Source organism: Aethalodelphis obliquidens, unplaced genomic scaffold, assembly GCF_003676395.1.
Source record: "Aethalodelphis obliquidens isolate GAN/ISIS:26980383/991018 unplaced genomic scaffold, ASM367639v1 scaffold16, whole genome shotgun sequence".
NCBI lineage: Eukaryota > Metazoa > Chordata > Mammalia > Artiodactyla > Delphinidae > Aethalodelphis > Aethalodelphis obliquidens.
Genome location: NW_020837960.1, coordinates 26,495,162 through 26,520,226, shown reverse-complemented (window position 1 = coordinate 26,520,226; position 25,065 = coordinate 26,495,162). Strand labels below are relative to the sequence as shown.

Genomic DNA, 25,065 nt, shown 5'->3' with positions numbered 1-25,065 from the left:
AAAAAATGTCAAGGGAAATGAACTAGCTGCTTTTTTTTTTTTTTTAAAAACAGCGAGCAGAAGTGCTCACAGTGATCTACTTGATCTTGAAGCTGCATTTGGGGTACAGTATCAGTGCTAGGAATGGGGGTGGTAGTGTTTTCTCCTTAGAAACACAGTTTTCAAGTTGACAGTAAAGCCCTAAAATTAGGGACCATCCCTGTTGTAGTTTTCATGTTCTACAGAAATGAAAAAAAAAAAGTTTGCTAATTTTAATGTCATTTATAATAATCTAGTTTATTGCTTGCTTAACTTTGCATAAGGTTGTGATAATCCTTTCAGGTATCTATCGAATGCTTTTATATTTGAATTTTGAGTCGAAGTTCTTTAAAAATGATAAAATCTTCGAAGCCTGTTAGGAGCATTAAAACCAAGCCTCCCAAAACCAGCGCTTAATTTGCACCTGGGATCACTGCAAACCGAGACCTAAGAGGTGTTTTGCGGATGTCACAGCCGAGCTGCTGTGACAAGACATTTTTGAACTTGGACCTGTTTGTTTGAAAAGATAGTCTAGGCAGCAGGATTTTAGGGGCTCTGAGGTCCATTCTGCTTGATGGAAGTGAAACCTGCCCGGGCCAGTGGGCTCTGCTCCTCGTTTTGGAAATCTAGTCCAGTCACCAGCTGGCCCAGAGAATTACCCAGTAATCGTTTTAGTTTCAGTGAGAACGCCACAGTAGCTGCTTCTGACTGCTAATCTGTTTTTACATTTTCTCGTGTGTTTTTCACATGTATTCTATCATCTGATTTCATGTGGACAGTCCTTGTGATGTGGTCATTATTTTTATTCGCTTGATATCATAGAGAAAGCTGCCTTTGGGTTGAGACACAAATAGCTTGGCATCTTGTAGACTGAACAGGGGAGCTGGGGCTCAGGGTTTCTGGCTCCAAATCCCCAATTCTTTCTGCCACAGAGAGCTCTGCTGCACTCTCTGTGGATGTATTATAAATCTAATGCTTGATAAATAGTATTTGATAGCTGTGTTGATGCTCTGCTGTGCTCAGGGTCAGTTTTGACGCGGCCAGAAGCTGTGGCAGGAGACTTTTTATTTTCAGTAGCAGGAGGGGTCGCCAGGAATTCAAACCCGCAGATGATTTCAAATATACGTTGAGCTGGGAATTCAGATTCCCATCTTGTCCTCGCATATTACTGCTTTATTCAAGCAGAATACACGGACTGGGGGGGTTTGTTTTCTTTTTTCTTTCTGTATGCACTCTGGTAGAAACACTTGAAGTTACAAAAACCAAATGACAGTGAAGGAAAAAATAAACACAGACAAGACTGTATTTATCTGTGAGGAGTTGAGAGCTGGCTACACAGTCAGTGACTTCTCCGGAGGCAGGCTCTCACTGTGTGTGCGCTGCCCTTGGTTCCGAGCGTAGGTGGACCCTAGCCATGGCCCCTACTCCTGGCTCCTCCAGGGACGAGGGTGAGGGATGAAACATTCTGTTTAAGGCTGTAGTCAAGGCAAGGGGACATATACAGTGAACTCATTTTTCATACTCTTTTGGAAAAATTGATAATAAAGCCAAGTTCCAAAATTAGAAAAAATGATTTTACATCTTGTAATTTTTTTTTTGCCCAACAGTGAAACAAGCGTTTTGATAACTGCTTGTGTCTTGATTCTGATTTAGATGAAATAAAGCAACTTAGGACACAGTTAGCAAAAATATACTCTATCTTTTGGCTTAAGAAAGAAATACATATTGACAGCATTGGAACAGCAGTGCTGGCTGACATGCAAGCAGTTGGTAGGGTTTTAAAGAAACTTTGAAGGTATTACATAAAGTGATGAACTGCCACAGCATGTGAAGTTATGTTTAAGCAAGGAAAAGATCTCTGGAGTTTAACGTTCCGCCTGATCACTTCCTCCTGGGTTATGTGTTTTTCCTTGTGTGACATGAGCTGTCAGTGAATGTTACTGATTTTCTCTGTGTCCTCCTGCCACGCGGTTCCCACGCGGTCTCAGATACCACATGGCAGCTACCGTTTCTGTTCGCGGTGGGTTGAGGTGTTTCTCCTCCTGCGGTCTCCCTCTCATTAAAGAGGTTAAATTACCATTTGCTCAGCCTTTAGTTCCTTTTCACAGCTTCCTGAGCTCCTAAAAAGAAACACTTTACTCCTTTCAGAATTAAAAAAATCCCTGTTTGCTATCTTCACTGTAGTGATCTTTCCTCTAGGTCTGAACACACTTACTCTGAAGAGTGTGTGGTAGCCGTGTTCCGTCTGGTAGGTACCATGGCGCAGTCTGCTCATTGAAAACATGAGGGTTTGAATGAAAATGCAGCCGGCTAGCAGGCCACACCCCATGTTAGATGAAGTGAGTGCATGAATTATTAAGGAGAGTTTGGTTCTCCCCTGGCTGCTGCGCAGATGAAGACGGGCCAGACTGCCCTGAACTGCTGTGTTAGGTCAGCCAGGAGGGGGGGCTCTTCCGTCTTCCAGATGCCTCATCTCTAAACCCGGGAATCAGAGCACACGCTTGGTGCTGTCGCTAAGTCTCTCCCTGAGAAGAGAAGAGAAACCAGGGCTTTACTTTGTGGTCATACTGAGACAAAAGGTGCGTTTGTTAATTGAAAACAGTAGACTCCTTAAATCAAAACGATCATGCACAGTTGACTGGGCGGCAAAATTTGTACAGGGCTCAAGTGTCAGTTCATTTTCACTTGTAGTCAGTTTCGCACGTCAGTTCACTGGGAGTAAAAGTGTGTTCTGTGCCTCTTAGGGAGATGCATCTCCTGCTTCCAGGCTTTAAAGCCATGTGGAAGACGTATGCCATCTGGGCAGAGGGTTTTTTAAAATAGTACAGTTTTTACTTTGCCCCAATTTTAAATTATCTTGTGGCAAACATTCTGGAAAGAGGCATTCACTATTGTTTTATTATGTGGGAGAAAGTATGCTTCTCTGTATTGAAAATGAGATAGTAGATCACATAACTATATTGAAGTATTTTCTCCAAGTTTAATATCTTTAGGAATCTAGTGCCTCAATACAATATGAAATATATTATAAGTAATAGAATGAATTCAATTTAGGATTCAAACAGTCACAATAAAATAGACCAATATTGTTAAAGTTTTCAGTAGTTTTGAATCAACTCTGGTTGCAAATAGTCTTCACCTGCTGTTGTAGGAGACAGCCTTACTTTACAAATGCACAGGTGTTACAGTGATAAGGGGACAGATGACACACTGCTGGATGCTTTTGGTGGTAGAGTCTCAGAACACATTACTGTGTTGAAATGGTTTGTCTATTTTCAAATGATTGGTAATGGTGGTACCAGTCGTGTACCAAAGGATGAATTGTTGATAAGAATAAAACCTTCCTTTAAACTAGTTCCAAAAAGAGCCCTTGGCCTTTTGTTGGAATTCTGACAAAACTCAGTCCTCAGTCTGCTATTTATTGAGCACCTACTATGTCCCCGGCCCTGTGCAGGGTGTTGGGCACTGAGTCTAACAGTAATTCTTACCTTTAGTGACATTTTTGTTTCATCTGTTTCAAACGAAAACTGGAAGCAAGTAGTTAGGTGTAGTGAAGAGCTAACTCACACTTGATTTTGATTTTAACTTCATTCAAATTAGAGAATTGAGAAGAAATGCCTGTCCTGTTTATTAAAGCTCTTAGAGCAAACAGAATCTGAAGGCTAAAGGCTGAGGAAAGTGCAAGCAGAATTTGCAGGACCCCGGTGCTGGGACCCAGGGAAATTCTCGGCCTTTCCTCACAGCTTCTTCCCGTTATGCAGTGGAGGACATTTTACCCAAGAGTGCGACCACTAGCGGCTGCAGGCTGCGGGGAGCCTTGTCTGGGTAAGTCCTGCTTATTATATGCAAAGCAAACTGCCACTGCAGGGCCAAGGTTGGTTTTTGTTGTGCTGGAATTTGGACAGAGTAAGGATTTCTTTTCTTTTCTTTTCCCCCTCAGCGATCTTATCTATTATTTACTGCATCTTTGTCCATTCTGGTATGGAGAAATCTTTATATCTGCCTTTTTATGATTGCAGAAGAATTGCATTTTAATGTATAAAAATAATATTTAGTGGCTTAAAATACGCAATTTGGTGATGACTATAGCAAATGTCCAGAACTCATCGGTCTTTTTCTTTTTTAAAAGCTGGTCAATAATGGCACTATAAAATGGTGCACTTTTGTATTTTCTGTGTAAGGGCTGTCTGAGTTTCTCTCCCAGTTTGCTGACTAACATAGCTAGACACTTAAATTTGGCATTGCATGGGTAGTTTTTGCATATCATTTATTTTTACTTAGATTGGGAAAAAGGGAAAGATAAGTGATCTGATAAAGTCTCAAAATATTAACTGAAGATGTGGTTCATCAGAGTTGAGATTCTTAAATCAACAGAATATAAAATCTAGATATGATGATCTTTTCTATTAAAATTAACAGCAGAAACCCCCTCTTAAAATTTAGAGATGCAGATAGTAATTTAAAAAAAGTACAGAAGAAAATAATTACTGGGATAGTTGGTCAAGTGAATTAATACCAAACAATGATCAAGCAGATTTCTGTGTCAGGTGCGGAGACACAGCTACCTTTGAGCATTTCGCCCTAAAATGCAGAAAACCAGGAGAGTTTTCTGCTGTTCGTGTTCACTGTATTAAAATAATTTATCTGTTCATGATAGAGTTTTAGAATCTGCAACGGTTCTCAATCTTATTTTTCCACATTTTCCGGAAGTGCAGCTCAGTAACGTCAGCCATCATGTGCAGTGATTCTCAGGGGTAGGGTCATGCCCTTTATAGGGTTGGGTGGTCCTGTAAGAATCTTCGGGCAGAGATATGTGTAGTTTGAAAAGGTCCCCCCTCCACCGTGAGGGAGGCAAGTTTACATCTCAGCTACAACCACGTACAATATTCCAATCTTTAGGAGTAATTATATTTCCCCCCCTCAAAAGCATTTAAGACGTCCAGTTGTGAATTTTAAATGAAGCAGCCTATTGGGAAAAGAGAAAAATTAATTAAAGTTAAAATTAATGTAAACACAACAGTATAATCAGACTAGAAAATTTATCCTTATATGGAGGCAGTGTATTTATCACCAGCAGTGAGAAGTGCTCGGCTCTAGAGTATATGTGAAAATGCCTCAAGAAGGGGATTTTATTCCTGTGCTGTTGGCATTTCTTAGGGTAGAAAGCAAGCTCTTAGTCTTGAGACACCTGAAGAAGAACAAGTAATGCTTCCCTTCCTTTATAGGTGGTTATCCCGCCACTTTGAGATTCCAGGCTTCCTAGATGCCCGTGCCAGTGACGGTCCCCTCTCTCATTTTTTCAGTCCCCATCGTAAAGCAGACTTGGGCGGGGCAGGCAGGTCACATCGAATACTACAGCGATTACGCAGACAGTTCTGTTCCGACGGTGGATCTGGGAATTCCTAATACAGAGAGAGGTGAGTCCTTAGTTCTGACGACTCTTATTCAAAATGTCCATTCTGGGGAATTCCCTGGCGGTCCATCAGAGTCCAGGTTTGGACTCTGTGCTTTCACTGCCGTGGCCCGGGTTCAATCCCTAGTTGGGGAACTAAGATCCGGCAAGCCATGCGGCGACCCACCATCCCACCACCAAAAAAAAAAAAAAAAAAGCAAAATGTCCACTCTGTAAATATAGTAAATTAAGATAAAAATGAAATATTTTATAAATAGTATAATTTTTGCCACGTGTAAGTTTCTTTCTTTCCTTCCCTCACATCTTTACCCATGGATGTGGACGGATTCTTGCAGTTTAACTGCTTTTAGTGCTAACAAAGTTTACAAGTTTTCAGTCGGTCCTACTGATATGATTGACGCACATGACAATTATGCATATGACAGTTATGATAGAGTTTAATAATAGATTTCTTTGTACCTTCATAGATCACTGTGGCCATAATGGGGTGTCCAGAGTTAATTTATCATCTTCCCATACACAGCATCTCCTCATTTAATTTTAGCCATTTATCCAGCCAGGACTGTTACCCAACTGCTGCATGCCAGCCATTGGTAGATACTGAGGGAAGCAGGAGTGAAGCTGACCGTTTCCATCCTCCTGAAGCTTATGGTCTGTTATGGTCTAGGATGCATTTTGCTTGTACTTCTGAGAGCACTTAACCACATTCTACATGGGCTGTATGTAGTATAAGCTCATATATGTATCATATATATTAATATTTTAATTAGTAAATTGTTGAAAGTATACCTGCTTTTCTCTTCAGATTGCAGGCTTTCTAATTCAAAACATTTTTTATTTCAAAAAAATGGAAGTAGAAATTTGGCCACCTCACCTTCAGATGCTCTTTGTTCATCTTAATTTTTTTTTTTTTTGCGGTACGCGGGCCTCTCACTGCCGTGGCCTCTTCCGTTGTGGAGCACAGGCTCCGGACGCGCAGGCTCAGCGGCCATGGCTCACGGGCCCAGCCGCTCCGCGGCATGTGGGATCTTCCCGGACCGGGGCATGAACCCGTGTCCCCTGCATCGGCAGGCGGACTCTCAACCGCTGCGCCACCAGGGAAGCCCTGTTTTTACATACATAAAGAGGTCAAGAATAAGGAAAATAAAGGTTAAATCAAGTGGTTTATTCTCTATTGTGTCACCAAATACTTTGTTGAAGAGAGGGGCTTATTCTTTTTTATCGACTTGAGTTCTCTTCCCAAGCATTCCATTGCTACCCTGGCCCCAGCATTTTCCATTAAAGCTTCGATATCCGTTGGCATCTAAGGGACTGTGCCTCTGTCTTACTCAGTACTGTATCTTTAGTGACATCTGAGAACTGGCCACCATGTCTGGCATATTAGAAACTTAATAGCAAATATTTACAAAATAAATAATTGAAGGTGTAATACTGTACTTTTGCACCATTGTTTCCCTAAGGTTGTGATGCTTGAGGTTCTAATATTTCCCTTCAGAATAAGTAGATCTAAGGAAAGATGGCCAGGCTCCTGTAATTTCTTCGAGGCTTACAATTTTCTTATATGTCTGGCGTGAAGATACTAGTCCTACCTGTACTTGACCTTGTGTAATTCCCCTCATCTCTCTAGGTCTTCAGTCCCTCATGTGTGAAATGAATGCCTTTGATTTCAAGATCTCTAATGTTCTTCCTGGTTCACTATGTCTATGGAAATTGGAAAAGGATAATTTTTAAAATTTCAAATTCTTACGGTGCATGTCAGTGTTTACACTTTTACTTACAACACTTTAAAACTAAAATAATGTTTCCAAGTGAATTATATATATTTTAAGGAAAATAATGCATTGTAAGTTTTCTTCTCACCTTTCCTAGGTCATTGTGGAAAGACATTTGCCATTTTGGAAAGATTTTTGAATCACAGCTATGACAGAATAGCATGGTTAGTCATTGTGGATGATGACACATTAATAAGGTAAGGAGTCGTCCCTGTCCTAGGGTGGCTTTAAATTCTACATATATTCATAGTCAGAAACAGTGATGGGTACTTCTGCCGCTGGCCAAGATGGAGTAACAGGGACTGGATTTACCCTCCCATCTGAAACAACCCCCAAAAAGGACACAATATATGAAATAAGTGTTTTTAAGACACTGATATTAGGCAACAAACGACAGTCATCAGTGAGACACATGAAGCAAATAAGGTGAGTCCTATGACTGCCCCAGCTAACTGTCGTAGAGAGTTTCCACGTCCCTGCTCAGGGAGGGGAACCCAGGTGGAATCCAGCTGAGCCCTTGAGTTGAAGTGATGATGCTGAGAGTCTGGGGAGACCAAGGCCGTTAGAGTTTGCAGGACAGAGCACTGGAAAGGAGAGAGCTGCATAGGAAGAGAACACTGCAGACCTGTGGAGGGGCGCCCTAAGTGTTCAGTAGAGTTTAGTCAGTGCATATGTATGAGGAAACTCCTGGAGGCTGGAGAAAGAACCAACCAGAGTGATTAGAGGGAGTGGTGCCCACCACTCTCAGAGGGCTGAGTGTGGTACCTCTTCCCACCAGCCAGACTGGAAAACCCTTGATTCACAGGTATTGGGTAGAGTTTGTAGAAGGGTCTTGCTTTAATAGTGGGAAATAGCTAACCCTAGACTAAGCAGTGCTTTGGTCATACCTAACAAATACTAAAGCAAGACCCTCAAAGACCAAACGGTTTCTAAGTAATTGACCTGCATCCAAGAACAGACCTCAAGAATATTTATAGAAACACAAAACATCTAGCACCCAACAAAGTAACATTTACAGTGTCTGTGTTTGAAATGGAGGAAGCAGTGAAATCTAACACATGTATAATTGGAGTCCCTGATGGACGAAAATCAAAAGAACAGAAATAATATGTAAATTACCAGAAATAAAAGAAGACCTTAATTTATATCTTGAAAGGGCCTAGTAGGTCCCAGGGAAAACTGACCTGGGATCATCAGCTTCTTCACATATCCTAGTAAAACTGTTAGATTTTGATCATAAAGTCCTCTGAGTCTCTAGGCAAAGTGATGAAATACTCTGAAGACCAAGAAGATTAGACTGGTGTCAGACTTCTCAAAATAACACAAGAAATATGGTAACAGTGGAGGAACATTTTCAACAAAGAAATTGTGACTCACGGATTTTATACTCAGTTAAGATGTTCTTCAATATTGAGGCTACAGAAAAGGTTCTCAGCACATAAACTCAGGGAATAGTGTACACACGTGCCCTTCCTAAGGAATATATTGATATTAGGGAAAGAAGTTCATGCAACTAAGATGAAATTTGGGTAAAACGACTGATGGTGAGCATTTCATGTATTTAACTTGTAGAACTAAAAGCACAACGGGGGTAGGGACATGGGTAAATAACAGTATGTAAATGTTATATGTTCTGACAAAGTATTCAACTTAAAAAAAAAAAAAGGAAGGAAAAAGGACAATAGGATAAGATCATGGCCTATTGTACAGGTAATGGATAGAATTCAAAGGATACCGATGTAAAACAGACAGACCAAGTAAGAAAAAAAGCATGATAAGACACGAAAAGTTAAATAGAACATAAATACCAGGAAAAGAAAACTTTCTAATATCCAGAATGTTAGTAAAGAAACACAGTACGTATAGTATAATATGTATAATAATTCAAACCTAAAATAACTGTGTTGAAATCAAACATCAGTCATATCACAAAATGTGAGTGGGTTTCAATCCCCTAATAAAAGAACAAACTTTTCACATTGGCTCATAAAACAAACCCTAACTCTATGCTTTATATGAAAGATACATAATCGTTCAAGAAGTCTAACAATAAAGGGATGGATAAGGTTTGCCAAGCCAATGGGAACAATAGAGATAAAAAAATTCAATTCCCAACTCAACAAGTTAGGAAAAGAATCACAAAGTCAACCCCCCCAAAACAAGAAAATAATAATGAAGATAAATGCAGAAATAATGAGGTAGAGGTCAAAAAAGCAGAGGATCAAACTAATGAACCAACATTTTGGTTCCTTTAAAAAAAAAAATCAAATTGTATTGAGTGATTTCCAGAAGATACCATTACATGGAAAAAGCCAAGTGCACAAGAATGTATTTAGTTTGCTTCCCTGTATGGAAGAAAGGGGGGGAAATAAAACATACCCATGTAGACTTACCTGTACAAAAGACAAATGGACAGGTAAGCCAGAAAACCGTGAAGTAGTTTCCAAACGGGTGGATGGGAGGATCGGGTAGATGGGGTGGGGGGTGTGTGTGACCCTTTGCTGAGTTTATCTCTTAGTTTAGTTTTGACTTTGGGAAGCATGCTAATATTTTACCTATTGAAAAATAAAATAAATCTGTAAGGACAAGAAAAATCAACAAGGATGAGGAGAAAGCTGAACCAAGTGAACCCAACTGCATTTCAAATGAAAACGTAATCACGCTACAGGGAAAGTATAACTAATGCAAATACAGCTGAAGACAGGATTTAGAGACACACCTTCAGTCAGGGGTGGGAGGAGGGGGGCATGTCAGACAGCTCCTGAGTTTTCAGTCGCCGTGTGGGTGAAGCAACTCTGAAGGCATTTTAGGTACACTGTGGGGCTGAGTAGGTGAGTAAGTGTTGGTTGGGAACCGTGGTGCTCACTGTGGGAGGATATGGGACGGGCCAGGTCAAGGAAGAGGCCTAAGGTAGGGCTGGAAGATTGGAAGTGGAGAAATCTGCAAGAATTCATAATTTCTGAGACTCATGATTGCCAAAGTGTGTGTGTGTGTCACGCACGCACACACACACACACACACCCCTTCCTAGTCCTTCTCACCAAAGAAGACCAGAAGCAAAGATACCCCCGTAGCCCTGAGCAACTAACGACCGGAACTGATATTGCTACTTTCCTACTAAAAGGCACCAGTCTCAGAGAAATCACTGATTTAAAGGCTGAGGCAAGGAAGATACAAGAAGATATTTGGAACATTCTTTTTTATACCAGAGAGTAAGGAAGTGCTTAGGAAAAAAAAAAAAGAAAAGTGCATGTCAAGAGGACACAGAAGTGAGCTTGGAAAGGTTCTCTTTGGCGGAATCTGGGACAAGAGCATCAGTGTGATTAAGGACGGTAATGGATTAGCAACCATTAAAATTAGGAATCAGGGAGTCCATGCTTATGATAAATAGGTAAGTAAGTAAATGAGGCAGATCAGGCACCATAACAAAATATGACAGACTGGGCGACTTAAACAACACAAATTTATTTCTCACAGTTTTGGAGGCTGGAAAAGTCAAAGATCAAGGGGCTGACATGGGAGGTTTCTGAGGCATCTTCTCCTGGTGTGAAGGTGGCCGCCGGCCTGGTGTGTGCTCACGTGCCCTCTTCTTTGCGTGCCATGGAGAGAGTGCCCTCTGGTGTCTCTTCTTATAAAGACACTAATTCTGTCACGGCAGGGTCCTACCGTTACGACCTCATTTAACCTTAATTACCTCCTTATAGACCCCATCTCAAAATACGGCCACATCCCCGATTAAGGCTTCAATATATGAATATTTTGGTTGTGGACATAATTCAGTCCGTAACAGGCGGGCTCTAGCTAGCAGGTTAACGAGGGGTTCTGACTGATAAATGTGGAGTGATGATGGAGCTGGAAAATTCATCTCTTTGTAACCAGCATAGTAAAGATGGATTCACGCAAGAATCATTAATGGATGCTAAACTCGGGGTGAATTTTGATGAGGACCAGTATATTTGCTGGTTGTTTAAGTGTCTGCCTGGAGCCTGAGAAATGGCAAAGGGAAAACTAAGTGTCCAGGGGAGACACCAGGCAGCACTATGTGATCAAAATAGATACTCCCACTGGAGGACAGGTGGACACCACATGCCAGACAACATCACTTATATAATACTGCACCTGGGAATGTGTAACCTTGCCTTTATTATGAGGAGACATCAGACGAACCCAAGATGAAGATCAGTCCATTAAAAAGGGGTGTGTGGGGGCATTTATTATTTTAAAATACCAATGTCATGAAAGACAAAAAGCTGAGGAACTGTTCCAGATTAAAGGAGAATAAAGTGAAAAATAAATGCAGTAAAGGATCCTGGGCTCCATCCTGTATTGGAGGGAAAAATTGCTATAAAGAATGTTATTGGGTCAGTCGATAAAATTGGACAATGGGTGTTAGCTTAGATACAAGCACTGTGTCACTGTTCATAGTTCTGGATTATAATTAAGGCTGCTGTGAACCTTTGTGTACGTGTCTTTGTATAGTCACCTGCTCTCATTTATCTCGGCGAAATACTGAGGAGCAGAATGGTTGGGACATATAACAGGTGTGTTAACTTTTTAAGAAACTTGTGTCAGTGGTAGTTTTTGAGGTGGCTGACTTTCACTGTTCTTAGAATATACACATTGGTGTGTTTGGGGGGAAGGGGCATGATACAGATATGTGTGTGTGTATATATGTAGAGAGAGAGAGAGAGAGAGAGAGAGAGAGAGAATGATAAAGCACTAAAATGTATTAATGCAATTTTGATTGCACTTGAACATTTCCATACTGTTTCTGTTCATTTCTGTGCCTCAGGTTGCCCGAAACGGTAACAGATTGTTCAGTGAAGTTCTTTTCCTGGTTCGGTGGCCAGTTCCCTTGGATTGAACTGGAGATCTGCCTGCTTTGGCCACATTTCCAGTTTCTACCAAATGTGAATGAAGTGTGTGATAGTTGTCAGGCTCAGCTTATGCTTCTTCAGCTTTAATATGATCTTGCAAATATGGAAACGGTTAATGTTACTAGGAAAAGAAACCCAGATGAGATGTTAAATCCTAGTTATTTTAACCTCAGAAATAGAGGGTTTATGGTTTAATTGATAATTTTACAATATGCAGGAAGGAGGGAAATACTTCTCATTTCTTCACGCATTTGCTAGAAGGGGCTTTGAGGTTTTTAGGGAGCTTTTTACCAAGCAAAGGCTGCGATTTCCTTAGAGATCTTTGTCTCTCCATGACCGAATGGTGATTTACTAGGTGTCCACACCCTTCCCTGCTTTCCCCTGCAGAGGTATTTATTAGATGACTTCCTGAATACTGATTCCAAACTAGGAGCCTAGAATGTTTAACTTCTGTGTCAAAAATAGGGTAGTTTTCAAACACTTTCTGGCCACTTAGAAACTGTCACCATTATCAGAGCCCTTGACCTTTAGGCAGATATAAACCTGATCAGTCAACTTGGAGACTCTGAGCACCACACTTGTAAGAGGGTTTTTTTCATACATCAAATTTGTTTTCTTCTCTTTCAGCGTCAGCTTTATTAGCTGGGTGTAAGATGCATAAGCACAGATGGAAAAGACGGCCCTTCCTGTACATCTCAAAGACAGGAAAAATGAGACTCCAGAGCAGCAGTGTTCTAGATGTTAATGTTGCTCTTGAGAAAAGAATTCACGATTAGTAATTGAGAGAAATGCTTGCTATATCGAGCTCTTAGAGGTGCACGATGCTCATAATCACAGGCTTGAGAAACACTGAAATTTACTTCATGCATAAAAAATATTTCATCCAAGGTCGGCCATGGAAAACCTTTTTTCAAGGCACGCTGATTAATAACATGAGGGAAGCTAGGATTTGGTGCGTATGACCTGAGAAGCTCTAAATTAGAAGAAACAGTAGAAGGACTTTACAGGGCATTTGGAAGTGACAGAAGTTCTTAAAACATGGGAAAACTAGCCTTTCTTAACATCAACCTTTGTCTCCACTTAAAATATTTATAGATATTATTTTCCTATGAAATCTTTTTTTCTCATCCTTGCAGCAGCCATAGTTGCTGGCATTCTGAGCAGCTCGTGGATATTCTCAAGGCCCTTTGCAAGACACGACAAAGAAGCATAGGGGCCAGAGGTATAAACAAATAGACACAAAAGAGCGTAGATTAGGGAAGCTCATTTGAGAGCATAAGCACAGTGGTGCATCGTAACCTGAAGGTTTCCTGGAAAGCTTTGCTGCTCACACACTCTCTTCCCTACCTGCTGGCTCCCTGCCTGACATGGACCTCATCTATACTTCAAAAGTTCCTTTTTTAGCCATGAAGAAGTTTTTAAAATACCAAGTGCACCTGAAAAGGTGTGATGATTAGTTCACGCTCAGTGGTGAGCAGGACTGGTGGAAGTGAGCCAGGACACCTGCCGCCCTGCCCACCCACACGAGGCAGCCACGCCCGGTAGGGGCTTGGTAACACTGGAGAGGAGGCCCTTGTTTCTCAGTTCCTCTCCTGTTTCCAGTAATGCACAGTGTTCAATTTTTTTTTTTTTTAAATCTTTCTTCTGTAAATCTCTTGAATTTCATCTCTAAATGACTTCCATATTGTATTGCATAATATAACCAGTGGGCTGTAAGAACCATGAAATATTTACTCTGAAAATGCATTTGAATTAAGTGATTATTGCTTCTATTCCCTTGGGAACCTTAGCATCTCCAGGCTCCAGCACCTGCTGAGCTGTTACGACGCCAGTGAACCCGTGTTTCTGGGAGAGCGTTACGGCTACGGCCTGGGCACCGGCGGCTACAGCTACGTCACAGGAGGAGGAGGGTAACTATGAGCATGGCTTTCTGCAGATACTCACGACATTACACTTCCGCTTCCAGGATGCAGAGATGGGTCTGTGGCCATGGGATCTATACTGATACGCAGGTGTTCTGTCAGTGGGAGCTGCTACTATAATAGGAAAGCGAACATTAAAAAGAACCCACAGTGAAGAATATTTTACTCCTTGAAGAGACAGTATATAAATGTATGTCAGGGAACTTGGTAGAAATGTCCCTTTAGTCGTGAGTGCTTCTAGGAAGCCAGTTAGTTTTGATAGTCTAAATGCAAAAAGTTTTGGATATTAATTTCAGAAAATAAGTCATTAGACTTTTTAATTACCCGGTGCTTATAAATCACATGTGGGAAAAGAGTGGTAGAGAAGTTTAGACTTAAGCAATTAAGTGATATTTGTGTGGGATTTATAGGGTTTAAACAACAGTTAAACATCAGTGCTTTTAAATAAGCATCTGCCTAATCTCTTATGGGGAAAGAGTTTTGATTTGATTTATGTAAGTAAATCAATCGAGCAGTCTGTCTGTCCTATTATTTCTATAGTCTTTGCTATTGGGGTATTTAGGGAGAGTCTTGTTATCCACTATAGTGATTTAAATTTATTCAGCAGGTTTTTGTTGAATGTCCACTATGTGCTGAGCAACATTCTGGGCACTGGAGTGTAGACTTCTGAAGGCTAGGACTTTATATTCTTACCTTGCGATCTCCTAGATTAGAACCATTCCTGCTGCAGGACTGCTACTGCGGGGTCGTATTCCAGGAGTTCTGGTTTGCTCTGGCCCGTTCAGTGGTGACTGCAGCATTGTTACTGAGGTGACCCTTCCCTAGTGATGACCAGGCCTGGGCAGGAGTACTGATCTTTGCTGATCCAGTGCTAAGGTTGATCCTCCATTAGCAATAGAAGACAGAGGTCCACAGAGGCCTTTGAGAAGAGACTAAAGCGTAAAGCCAAGGCGTATTGAGCTCATCCTCGTTAAAAAAAAAAAAAGGTTCCAGCTCTTTGCAGGCTTATGGTGATGCATTAGTTTCCCGGGTGAGGCGCCGGTGCCCATTAAGCCAGAGCTTTCCCCTTTTGTAAAGGGCCCTGTTCTTTGTACCGGGGGTTGTACGTTTTGTAGCAGGAAGGTGCTAATCCTTTGAACCCGGAAGGAACGGCCACAGCCGCCTGGTCTCCCTGCTCGTCGTCGTCCTCCGCTCCGTGCTGTCCTCCGCGCCGCGGTCACACGGCTTCTCTGAAAGCACCTGGTCCTCTCGCTCCCCTACTCGGGGGCCTGCGCTGCCTTCCCGTGGATTTGAGTGCGAACTCTTTCCTACTTTTGTCATCTGACTGGGAGATAATCGTTCAGATTTCAACCAGAGTCACGTTGATCTGGGTCAGGGCTCAATTTTAACCACCTCTTGGTGGCCTAATTCCCAGCGTCCCGGGTGCGCTCCTGAGGCCGTGGAGCTGGAGTCTCTAGCGGGTCTTCCCTTCCGCCTTCCCGCCCCCAGACCCACTTTGCCCACTTGCGGCTCCCCCGGGAAGGGCTCCTCCCTGGAAGCACCTAGGCTTCGTGTCATCCATCTCTTCAACAGTTCCATAGGTTAATGTGATTTTTATTTTATTTGGATTTTTCTTTGTGTTACCAGGGGAGTTAAAGTCTTTCACATCCTTTTATAACCTCTCGTTGCCGTCAGAACGTTAAGTCCAAATTCCTCGCTGAGGCTCACCAGGCCTCTTGTGATCTCGGCAGACGCTGTTCTAGCTTCTTAGCCTCATTTATCTGCACCCTCATCTTAAAAGAATTTGTGCTGAACCTGTTTCAGTTCCTCAGAGGCACTAATTTTTTAACTCCTCCGCTCAGATATGGCGTCTGCTGGTCTGTACACCGCACTGTCCCTCACCCCCGCCTTCTGCCTGTCACCTGGCCAATCCTCCTTCATTTGGACTTGATAGCGCTATCAGTTACTTATTCCTGGAAGCCTTCGGCCTAGTCCAGCCCCTGAAATCTGGGTTTGATGCCTTTCTAATATACCTTCATAGCATATTATACAAACCATTATCATCTAATTGCCTATTTACTTTTCTGTTTTCCACCCAGATTATGAATTATTTGAAGGCAGCACCTGAGTCTCCTTTCCCATTCCATTCCCCCTTCCTAGCATGGGGACTCATTTTTTACAGGATACAAGGGATAAATGAATAAATAGATGCGTGAACACTGGTACTAATCTTTACATAACATTGACCAGTGTAATATTCTGTTCTTAGTAGCACTTTACAAAGATGCAGAAACATTCTTCATGAGATTGTCTTATATCTACCATTGATAAAAGCTGCAGACATAAGAGTTTCTCTAATATTACAAGAGACTTTTCTGGTCATCTAGCTTAAGAATCAGCTTTTTTTTTTAATCAGCAAGTCAGGATCAACTAATGGATGGTAAAACCAATTAATGGATCATACCATCATTTAAAAATAATGAAATTCAGAATGGAATAGAATAACAGATATATCGTGTACATCACATGTAGTAAGAGTATTATTGTTATGTGATATTTTTCCAGTTTTTATACACATACACACACATATACAAAACACAAATGGTTGCATATGAACTGTTTCTTGTTTTCTCACTGTGTTATAGTCAAATAGGTTTTTGAAAACCATTGCCTTAAACCACCCCTCTTCAGCCCCACTCATCAGCGCTAACCCAGGAGTGTGGACTCCAGGGATTTATGTGTAGGTACTCTGTATTGTTTGGAAAATGAGACCTTTGTACTATTTGAATCCAAGTATCTGTTTTCCGCTTTGTTGCTTACTTCTTGAAAGTTTGGGTATTTGGAGGATTAGTTCAATAACTATTAGTTCAATAACAATTAGTTCAATAACTGTTTTCTTTTTTGAAAATACTTCCTTACATATATTTGGGTAGGAAGCTGTGGTCAGGATGAAGAGGCCCTGGCAGTGTTGCCCAAAGAGGCGGCCGTGACCTGCGTTCATCTGCTAGGAGTCCAGGGGGGCAGGCCCGTTTCTGACGATGCAGTTTATCTTCTGTACGTGGTGTGTGTTTGTGTGTTTGTTGCTACGCTGCATGGCTGTTCTTAATTTGCAGGTATTCCCTTGGGCAAATCCCTGCCTCTCATTTCAGTTCTTCTTATTTTTAAAATTAGTATATTGTATATTAAAGGAAGTCATATTATTAGTCTTACAGCCTTTCAACATCTGTTTTTATTAACATTCTTTTAATTTTTTTTAATTGATGTATAGTTGATTTACAGTGTTGTGCTAATTTCTGCTGTACAGCCAAGTGACTCAGCTATACACATATATACATTCTTTTTTTATATTCTTTTCCATTATGGTTTATCCCAGGAGACTGGATATAGTTCCTGTGCTATACAGGAGGACCTTGTTGTTTAGCCATTCTAAATATAAGAGTTTGCATCTGCTAATCCCAAACTCCCAGTCCATCCCTCTCCTTCCCCCCGCCCCCTTGGCAAACACAAGTCTATTCTCTATGTCTGTGAGTCTGTTTCTGTTTTGTAGATAGGTTCACTTGTTCCATATTTTAGATTCCACATATAAGTGATATCATACGGTATTTGTCTTTCTTTTTCTGACTTCACTTAGTATGATAATCTCTAGTTGCATTCATGCTGCTACAAATGGCATTATTTTGTTTTTTTTTAATGGCTGAGTAGTATTCCATTGTATATATGTACCACATCTTCTTTAGCCATTCCTCTGTCGACGGGCATTTTAGTTGTTTCCATGTCTTGGCTATTGTGAATAGTGCTGCTGTGAACATAGGGGTGCATGTATCTTTTTGAATTGTAGTTTTGTCTGGGTATATGCCCAGGAGTAGGACTGCTGGGTCATATGGTAACTCTATTTTTAAGTTTCTGAGGAACCTCCATAACTGTTTTCCACGGTGTGAATTTACATTCACACCAACAGTGTAAGAGGGTTCCCTTTTCTCCACACCCTCTCCAGCATTTGTTATTTGTAGACTTTTTAATGATGGCCATTCCGACCATTGTGAGGTTTTGATTTGTAGTTTTGTAGTTTTGATTTGCATTTCTCTAATAATTAGTGACGTTGAGCATCTTCTCCTGTGCCTACTGGCCATCTATATGTCTTCTTTGGAGGAATGTCTATTAAGGTCTTCTGTCCATTTTTCGATTGGGTTGTTTTTTTGTTGTTGAGTTGTGTGAGCTGTTTGTATATTTTGGAGATTAAGCCCTTATCAGTTGCGTCATTTGCAAATATTTTCTCCCATTCTGTAGGTTGTCTTTTCATTTTTTTTAAGGTTTCCTTTGTTGTGCAAAAGCTTGTAAGTTTGACTAGGTCTCATTTGTTTATTTTTGCTTTTATTTCTATTGCCTTGGGAGACTGACCTAAGAAAACACTGGTGCGATTTATGTTAGAGAATATTTTGCCTATGTTTTCTTCTAGGACTTTTATGGTGTCATGTCTTATGTTTTAAGTCTTTAAGCCATTTTGAGGTTTGTTTTTTGTGTGCATGGTGTGAGGGTGTGTTCTAATAACTTCAGTGATTTACATGCAGCTGTCCAACTTTCCCAGCATCACTTGCTGAAGAGACTGGGAAACACATTTTCATATGTTTTTCCCATTTTATATTCTTGTCTCTTTTGTTGAAGATTAATTGACTGTAGGTGTGTGGGTTTATTTCTGGGCTCGCTATTCTGTTCCATTGATCCGTATGTCTGTTTTTGTACCAGTACCACACTGTTTTGATTACTGTAGCTTTGTAGTACTGTCTGAAGCCTGGGAGAGTTATACCTCCTGGTTTGTTTTTTCCCCCTCAGGACTGCTTTGGCAATTCTGGTTTTTTCTTTTTCTTTTTGGTTTTATGTAAATTTTTGGATTATTTGTTCTAGTTCTGTGAAAAATGTCATGGGTAATTTGATAGGGATTACATTAAATCTGTTGATTGCTTTGAGTAGTATTGCCATTTTAACAATACTAATTCTTCCAATCCAAGAGCATGGGATATCTTTCCATTTCTTTGAATCCTCTTTAATTTCCTTTATTAATAATTCTCAGCATATAAGTCTTTCACCTTCTTGGTCAGGTTTATTCCCAGGTATTTTATTTTTTTGGTGTGATTTTAAAAGGTATTGTTGTTTTTTTTTTTTTACATTCCCTTCCTGATATTTCATTGTTAGTGTAAAGAAATGCAACCAATTTCTGAATGTTAATCTTGTATCCTGCTACTTTGCTGAATTCATTTATTAGATCTAGCTGTATTTGTGTGGAGTCCTTAGGGTTTTCTGTATATGGTATGATGTCCTTTGCATATAGTGACAATTTTACCTCTTCCCTTCCAATATGGATACCTTATATTTCTTTTTCTTGTCTGATAGCTGTGGCTGGGACTTCCAATACTATGTTGAATAGAAGTGGTGAGAGTGGACATCCTTGTCTTGTTCCAGATTTTAGCAGGAAGGCTTTCAGCTTTTCACTGTTGAGTATTATACTGGCTGTGGGTTTGTCATAAATGGCTTTTATTATGTTGAGATATGTTCCCTTTATACCCACTTTGCTAAGAGCTTTTATCATGAATGGATGTTGAATTCTGTCAAATGCTTTTTCTGCATCTAGTGAGATGATCGTATGGTTTTTTACTTTTCTTTTGTTTATGTGGTGTATTACACTGATTAATTTGCATATGTTGAACCATCCTTGTGAACTTGGGATGAATCCCACTTGGTCATGGTGTATGATCTTTTTTTTTTTTTGCGGTCTGTGGGCCTCTCACTGCTGTGGCCTCTCCCGTTGCGGAGCACAGGCTCTGGATGCACAGGCTCAGCGGCCATGGCTCACGGGCCCAGCCGCTCTGCAGCATGTGGGATCTTCCCGGACCGGGGCACGAACCCGTGTCCCCTGCATCGGCAGGCGGACTCTCAACCACTGTGCCACCAGGGAAGCCCTATGATCTTTTTTATGTGTTGTTGGATTCAGTTTGCTAACATTTTGGTGAGAATTTTTGCATCCATATTCATCAAAGATACTGGCCTGTAATTTTCTTTTCTGGTAGTGTCTGTCTGGTTTTGGTATCAGGGTGATGGTGGCTTCATAGAATGTCTTTGGGAGTGTTCTCGCCTCTGCAATGTTTTGGAAGAGTTTGAGAAGGATCAGTATAAGTTATTTGTGTGTTTGGTATAATTTGCCCGTGACGCTATCTTGTCCTGGACTTTTGGTTGTAGGGAGTTTTTTTTTTATTTTTAATTTTTTTTTATTACAGATTCTATTTCACTTCTAGTGATAGGTCTGTTCGAATTATCTATTTCTTCTTGATTCAGTTTTGGTGGGCTGTGTGTTTCTAGAAAGTTGTCCATTTCTTCTAGGTTGTCAAATTTGTTGGCATATAATTGTTCATAGTATTCCCTTATGGTTATTTGTATTTCTGTGGTATCGATTGAGATTTCTCCTTTTTCATTTCTTTTTATTGGGTTTCTGTCTCTTTTCTTCTTGGTGAGCCTGACCAGAGGTTTGTCAATTGTGTTTACCCTTTCGAAGAACCAGCTCTTGGTTTTACTGATCAACATCTTTTTAATATTTAAAAGTTGGCAGAACAGACATACTGTGCTGTAACTGGTAATTTTTCTTTTTGGGGGTGGGGGGTGGGTGGGTAGAGCAGGCCAAAATGAAAGGCTTTCCTTTTCTTTTTTGTTCTACTGGATGCTGGCAGAAGAGAAGCATTTTTATTCAAATAGGGTTTGAGGGGACAAGATGCCCCCTGTGACTGGGACAATTAGTTACCTATGAAACTTTCCTTGACGGCATCAGGCAGACACTTTAAGGGAAATGTCTGTTTAGACATGTCCCCTCACACAGGCTCTTTCCTGGGATTGGTCAGTAGAGCAGGAATTTGGCTCGGCACGTAGGTGTGAGGCCCTGAGTCACTGATGGACACTAGATTTTTAAGAGAGAGGCATTTTACGGTGAGTTTTCAAACTTGCAGTTTTCCCTGTTGTATAGGTCATAAGCACTTTTGTTTTTTCTTCTTGTACGGTCATATTTCTTTGTATCACCTTAAACGAAGAGCTGCTTTTTCCTCCTGTTTGGTCATATTCCACCCCGTCTTCCGACATCTCAGCACGGGCAGGGGTGGCTTCCGTGTCGCTGCATCACCAGCCGTGGTCGCTGGTGTTAGTCACATGGCACTGAACTGTGAGCCCAGCTGAGCAGGAGTCGACATGTGTGCGTCAGGGATCGTGCTCACGTGCTCTGTCCTCTTTCCTTCCCGACTAGACTGATTCATAGAACTCTCCCTCCCTGGGGAAGAGCTCTGCAGAGGCAGCTTTGTTCTCACTTGTTGGATCATTAGACTTCTACTAAGGGCTTACTGTTTGTGAGACCCTGTATTTGGCTCTGGGAATATATGGATAAATTCTAGATAGTTTTGCCGTCAAGAAAGTTGTTGCTTATTGGGAATGAACTTGTGAACCGTATCAGCCCCATGAGCTACTGGGTTATTCATGATATGAGAAGATCCATTACTACTCTAGGACCAGAAGGGAAAGCAGAAACCAATCTGTATTTTTTAAAAGAGGAGAATTTATTGCAGGAACTTGGTACAAACGTATTGGAAAGGGGCAGAGGAATAAGAGGGAGCAGGTGGCTTTACCCAGAGGTCAGTAACTGTAGGAAGCACTGTTGCCTCTGAGGCTGAAGGAGCAAAAGGTGCTGGTTTCTGGGGCCTATTGGTGTGGGTTGCTGTGGCCGCTGCTACTGTCGGGTTAACGGCACTGCATCTGGGGCAGACCTGGGATGGGCTCCAGGTCACTGCTGCTTTGGGACCATCACCGACGCTCTGCCATCCCGTGCCGGCTGTGCTGGAGCCTGTGGCTACCCACGCCCCATCACCTGTCTCTGCCGCAGAGACCACCAGAGCCAGAAGCAGACGGCCTCCCCCAGTACTGGGCCCTTTGTCGTCAGGATGAAGCCAGGACCCATCTGGCCAGGGAGTCTGGAAAATACTGTAGAGTTTCTAGCCTCCTGCAGTGCTGAGGAGAGCACAGAAAGGTGGGGATGGCTGTGAGTTCCACCAGAAAGTACCCAGCGTATCTGGTCAAGCAGCGTCTTAGCACTATTTGAGGCAAATCAATCTCTTTCTCCCTCTCTCTCTCTTTTTTTCCCCTCTTTCTCGAAATTACCTAAAGGAAGCTTCTGTGGACTGGAATCACTTGGACCATGCATGGTTTTTTTCTATTAGATTTGCTCTCATTGTCAGTCGTCACCTGTATAACTGAGGTACCTAGTATTTCTGGGCCCATCTACCTGCTGGGAATGTTGGCGGATTTTGTTACTGATCTCATCGAGAGTGTGTAAACTTAAGAATTATTCTAATTTTCCAGCGACATACTAGAAAAAGAACACTGCCAAGTGTTAGTGTATAGGGTATATATAAAGAAATAAAATTGCCTATTAGATAGGCAGACATATTTAAAAGTGCTTTTCCTTTCATAGAAACACAGAAACATTTTCCTCAGAATAACAAATATAAAACACTGCTGATGTCAACATCTTTATCAGAAATGTGGCTCTGAACTCTGTCTCCTTATTGAGATTACCGGTTGTGAGGAGCTAACCGCCTTCTCTGTCTGCTCTGGCTTCCCCCAGGATGGTCTTCAGCAGAGAGGCAATCAGGAGACTTCTCGCCAGCAAGTGTCGCTGCTACAGCAATGACGCTCCAGATGATATGGTCCTGGGGATGTGCTTCAGTGGGTTAGGAGTCCCTGTGACACACAGCCCTCTCTTCCATCAGGTGAGAAAAATGTTTTTATTCCTACCTCAGAGGGAGAGAGGGGGGTTTTCTTCTCACTTGAAGGTACTGCTACTTTCCCCTCCCCTGTTCTTCTGGAAGCAGTCTTAAGAACTGTGTGGACAGGCTCCAGGGGGAAATCCTTAACAGACCTCTTCGTGCAGAGGGTTGATGCTGTACCAGGTACAGCATGAAGATGGAGCGCAGAAACATCTAAAACATGAAATGGTGTTTGGCCAGCATCCTTGCATGTAGGCTCAGGTAAAAGCTGTTCTTTTTTTTTGAGTTAAAAAAAAAATGGATGGTATTTAAAAATTATCAGATGCTATTTAAAAATATACAGGACTGACCTAACGTTGTCCCGCTAGCCACCAAGTGTTTGCAGTTCTACACTGTCCTCAGTCCTTACACTGTCTAATGGGCTTTCTCCCCTTTGGTTGCTATTAAACTGACAGACTAAACTTAATTAAATTTCAGTATAATATCTCAATAAGCATATACTCTGGGGGTTATAGAAGAGATGATGTTTACCAGAGGTGGTTGGTGCTAATAGTTTCACCATCCTGCAGTGTGGGGTAAGAAGGGAATCCTTTTGCAATCATTTTAGTAGTTTCTTTTTTGAAGAATTGGGTTAGTGAGTATTCTGATCAGTGACTATCCTGATGCTGTAAGAATAATAGCAGATATATCCGTACTAAAAATAACCAGAGCCCACATTCACTTAATGCTCTCCTTTAAGAAATCAAAGCTTTTTGAAATTTGAATGCATAGGTATTTTAAGTGCCCTCCCTTACATTGAAAATATAGTCTTCATGCTTTACTTAGTAACCAGTAGCAAGCGCTATTATAGCCATATAGAGAATTGGGCATGACAGAAATAGCACTATAGGAGATCACTCGAACGAGGCAAAGAAAGTGCTTGCATTACCAAGAAAGGCAGAATCCATTTCTGCATTCTTGAGGACTGCAAGGAAAGATAAAGATAGACCTTTATAATAAGAAGTGTATGAGAAACCTCCCTCCTGGTACTAGTCAGAAGGTACTTTGCCATGTTTTAAAACCTTGAGCCTGTGTGTGGTATTATAGGACTTAGAAAAGCAAGTTATTCTCTCTTACCCTCTCTCTTTCTCTCTCATAATGTTGCACTCACAGAAAGGAAGGGTAATTAAAACTGTTGGTGTATAAGGGAAATAATTTATCATTGTTACTATCATAGTCTTAGGTTTTTATTTATTTTATTATTTATTTATTTATTTCTGGCTGAGTTGGGTCTTCGTTGCTGTGCGCAGGCTTTCTGTAGTTGCGGCGAGCGGGGGGCTACTCTTCGTTGTGGTGCGCGGGCTTCTCATCGCGGTGGCTTTTCTTGTTGAGGAGCACAGGCTCTAGGCCTGTGGGCTTCAGCAGTTGCGGCGCATGGGCTTAGTTGCTCCGCGGCATTTGGGATCTTTCCAGGCCAGGGTTGAACCCGTGTACCCTGTGTTGGCAGGTGGATTCTTAACCACTGCGCCACCAGGGAAGACTCGGTCTTAGGTTTTCATAGCAGCCTTTTTCACTTAGGGAGGAATACGTTACTAAATGATAAGGATTATTTTCCTTCTTTCTTTTCTCCTTATGTAAAAGTCCTTTGAAGATAATTAAAAAAATTTTTTTCAATTGTTGTTTCCCATACTTTAGAACTCTTGATTTCTCTAATTCACATAATAAATTTTAAACCTTTCCAAAGTCATAAAGTATGCTCAAAATGTATCCTCCCCAACAGACACTGCTTTATCTTCTAATTCTTAAGCCTCTTTTAAGAGAGTTTGCTCTGATTTGGACATTACTTTCCATTTGTAATGTTTGAACACTGGTCCAAACAGTGTATTTGTTCACACTGAGAAAGAGATAAAATCTCGGATTCCTGGTAAGTTAGAGCAGGCATTTGGAAACAAGCTCAGATACAAAGTTGCCTGGGCCACATTTCTTCTCCTTTTAGTCAGGGAAGGTTACTGTGGGATCACAGGTTCAGAAGGCAGCCTCAAGGAATGTCTAGTATATCCCTCTGTTAAAAACAAAGTATCTAGAGCATGCGGTTTTCTGCTCTTCCAAAATTATGTGCTACTAATGGGTATGGCAGTGTGCAATGGTCAGTGAATCCTCTGCACAAAATTGTCAAAATAACTTTCAGGAATCTGGAAGTCAACCAAAAAGCACTGAGAAGCATTAATTCCTGAAAAACTACTGTAGTTCTGGGTAAGAGCAACAGAGTCTGAGGCCTTTCTGCCTGAAACCCCCCCACCCTACCCACCTTCC

At 41.3% G+C, this 25,065-nt stretch overlaps 1 protein-coding gene across 4 annotated transcripts in view; it reads left to right on the top strand.

Annotated features, from left to right (window-relative positions):
• Positions 1-25,065, top strand: part of B3GLCT (beta 3-glucosyltransferase) — a 108,389-nt gene that overhangs the window by 76,187 nt on the left and 7,137 nt on the right. For 2 of the 4 annotated variants that reach the window (XM_027116560.1, XM_027116564.1), the window contains 4 exons: positions 5,322-5,435; positions 7,301-7,400; positions 13,871-13,990; positions 22,632-22,776. In XM_027116560.1, coding sequence (XP_026972361.1) covers positions 5,322-5,435; positions 7,301-7,400; positions 13,871-13,990; positions 22,632-22,776 — 479 coding nt within the window. The remainder of the gene's footprint in view (positions 1-5,321; positions 5,436-7,300; positions 7,401-13,870; positions 13,991-22,631; positions 22,777-25,065) is intronic. The other 2 variants (XM_027116562.1, XM_027116561.1) reach the window with 2 other exon arrangements.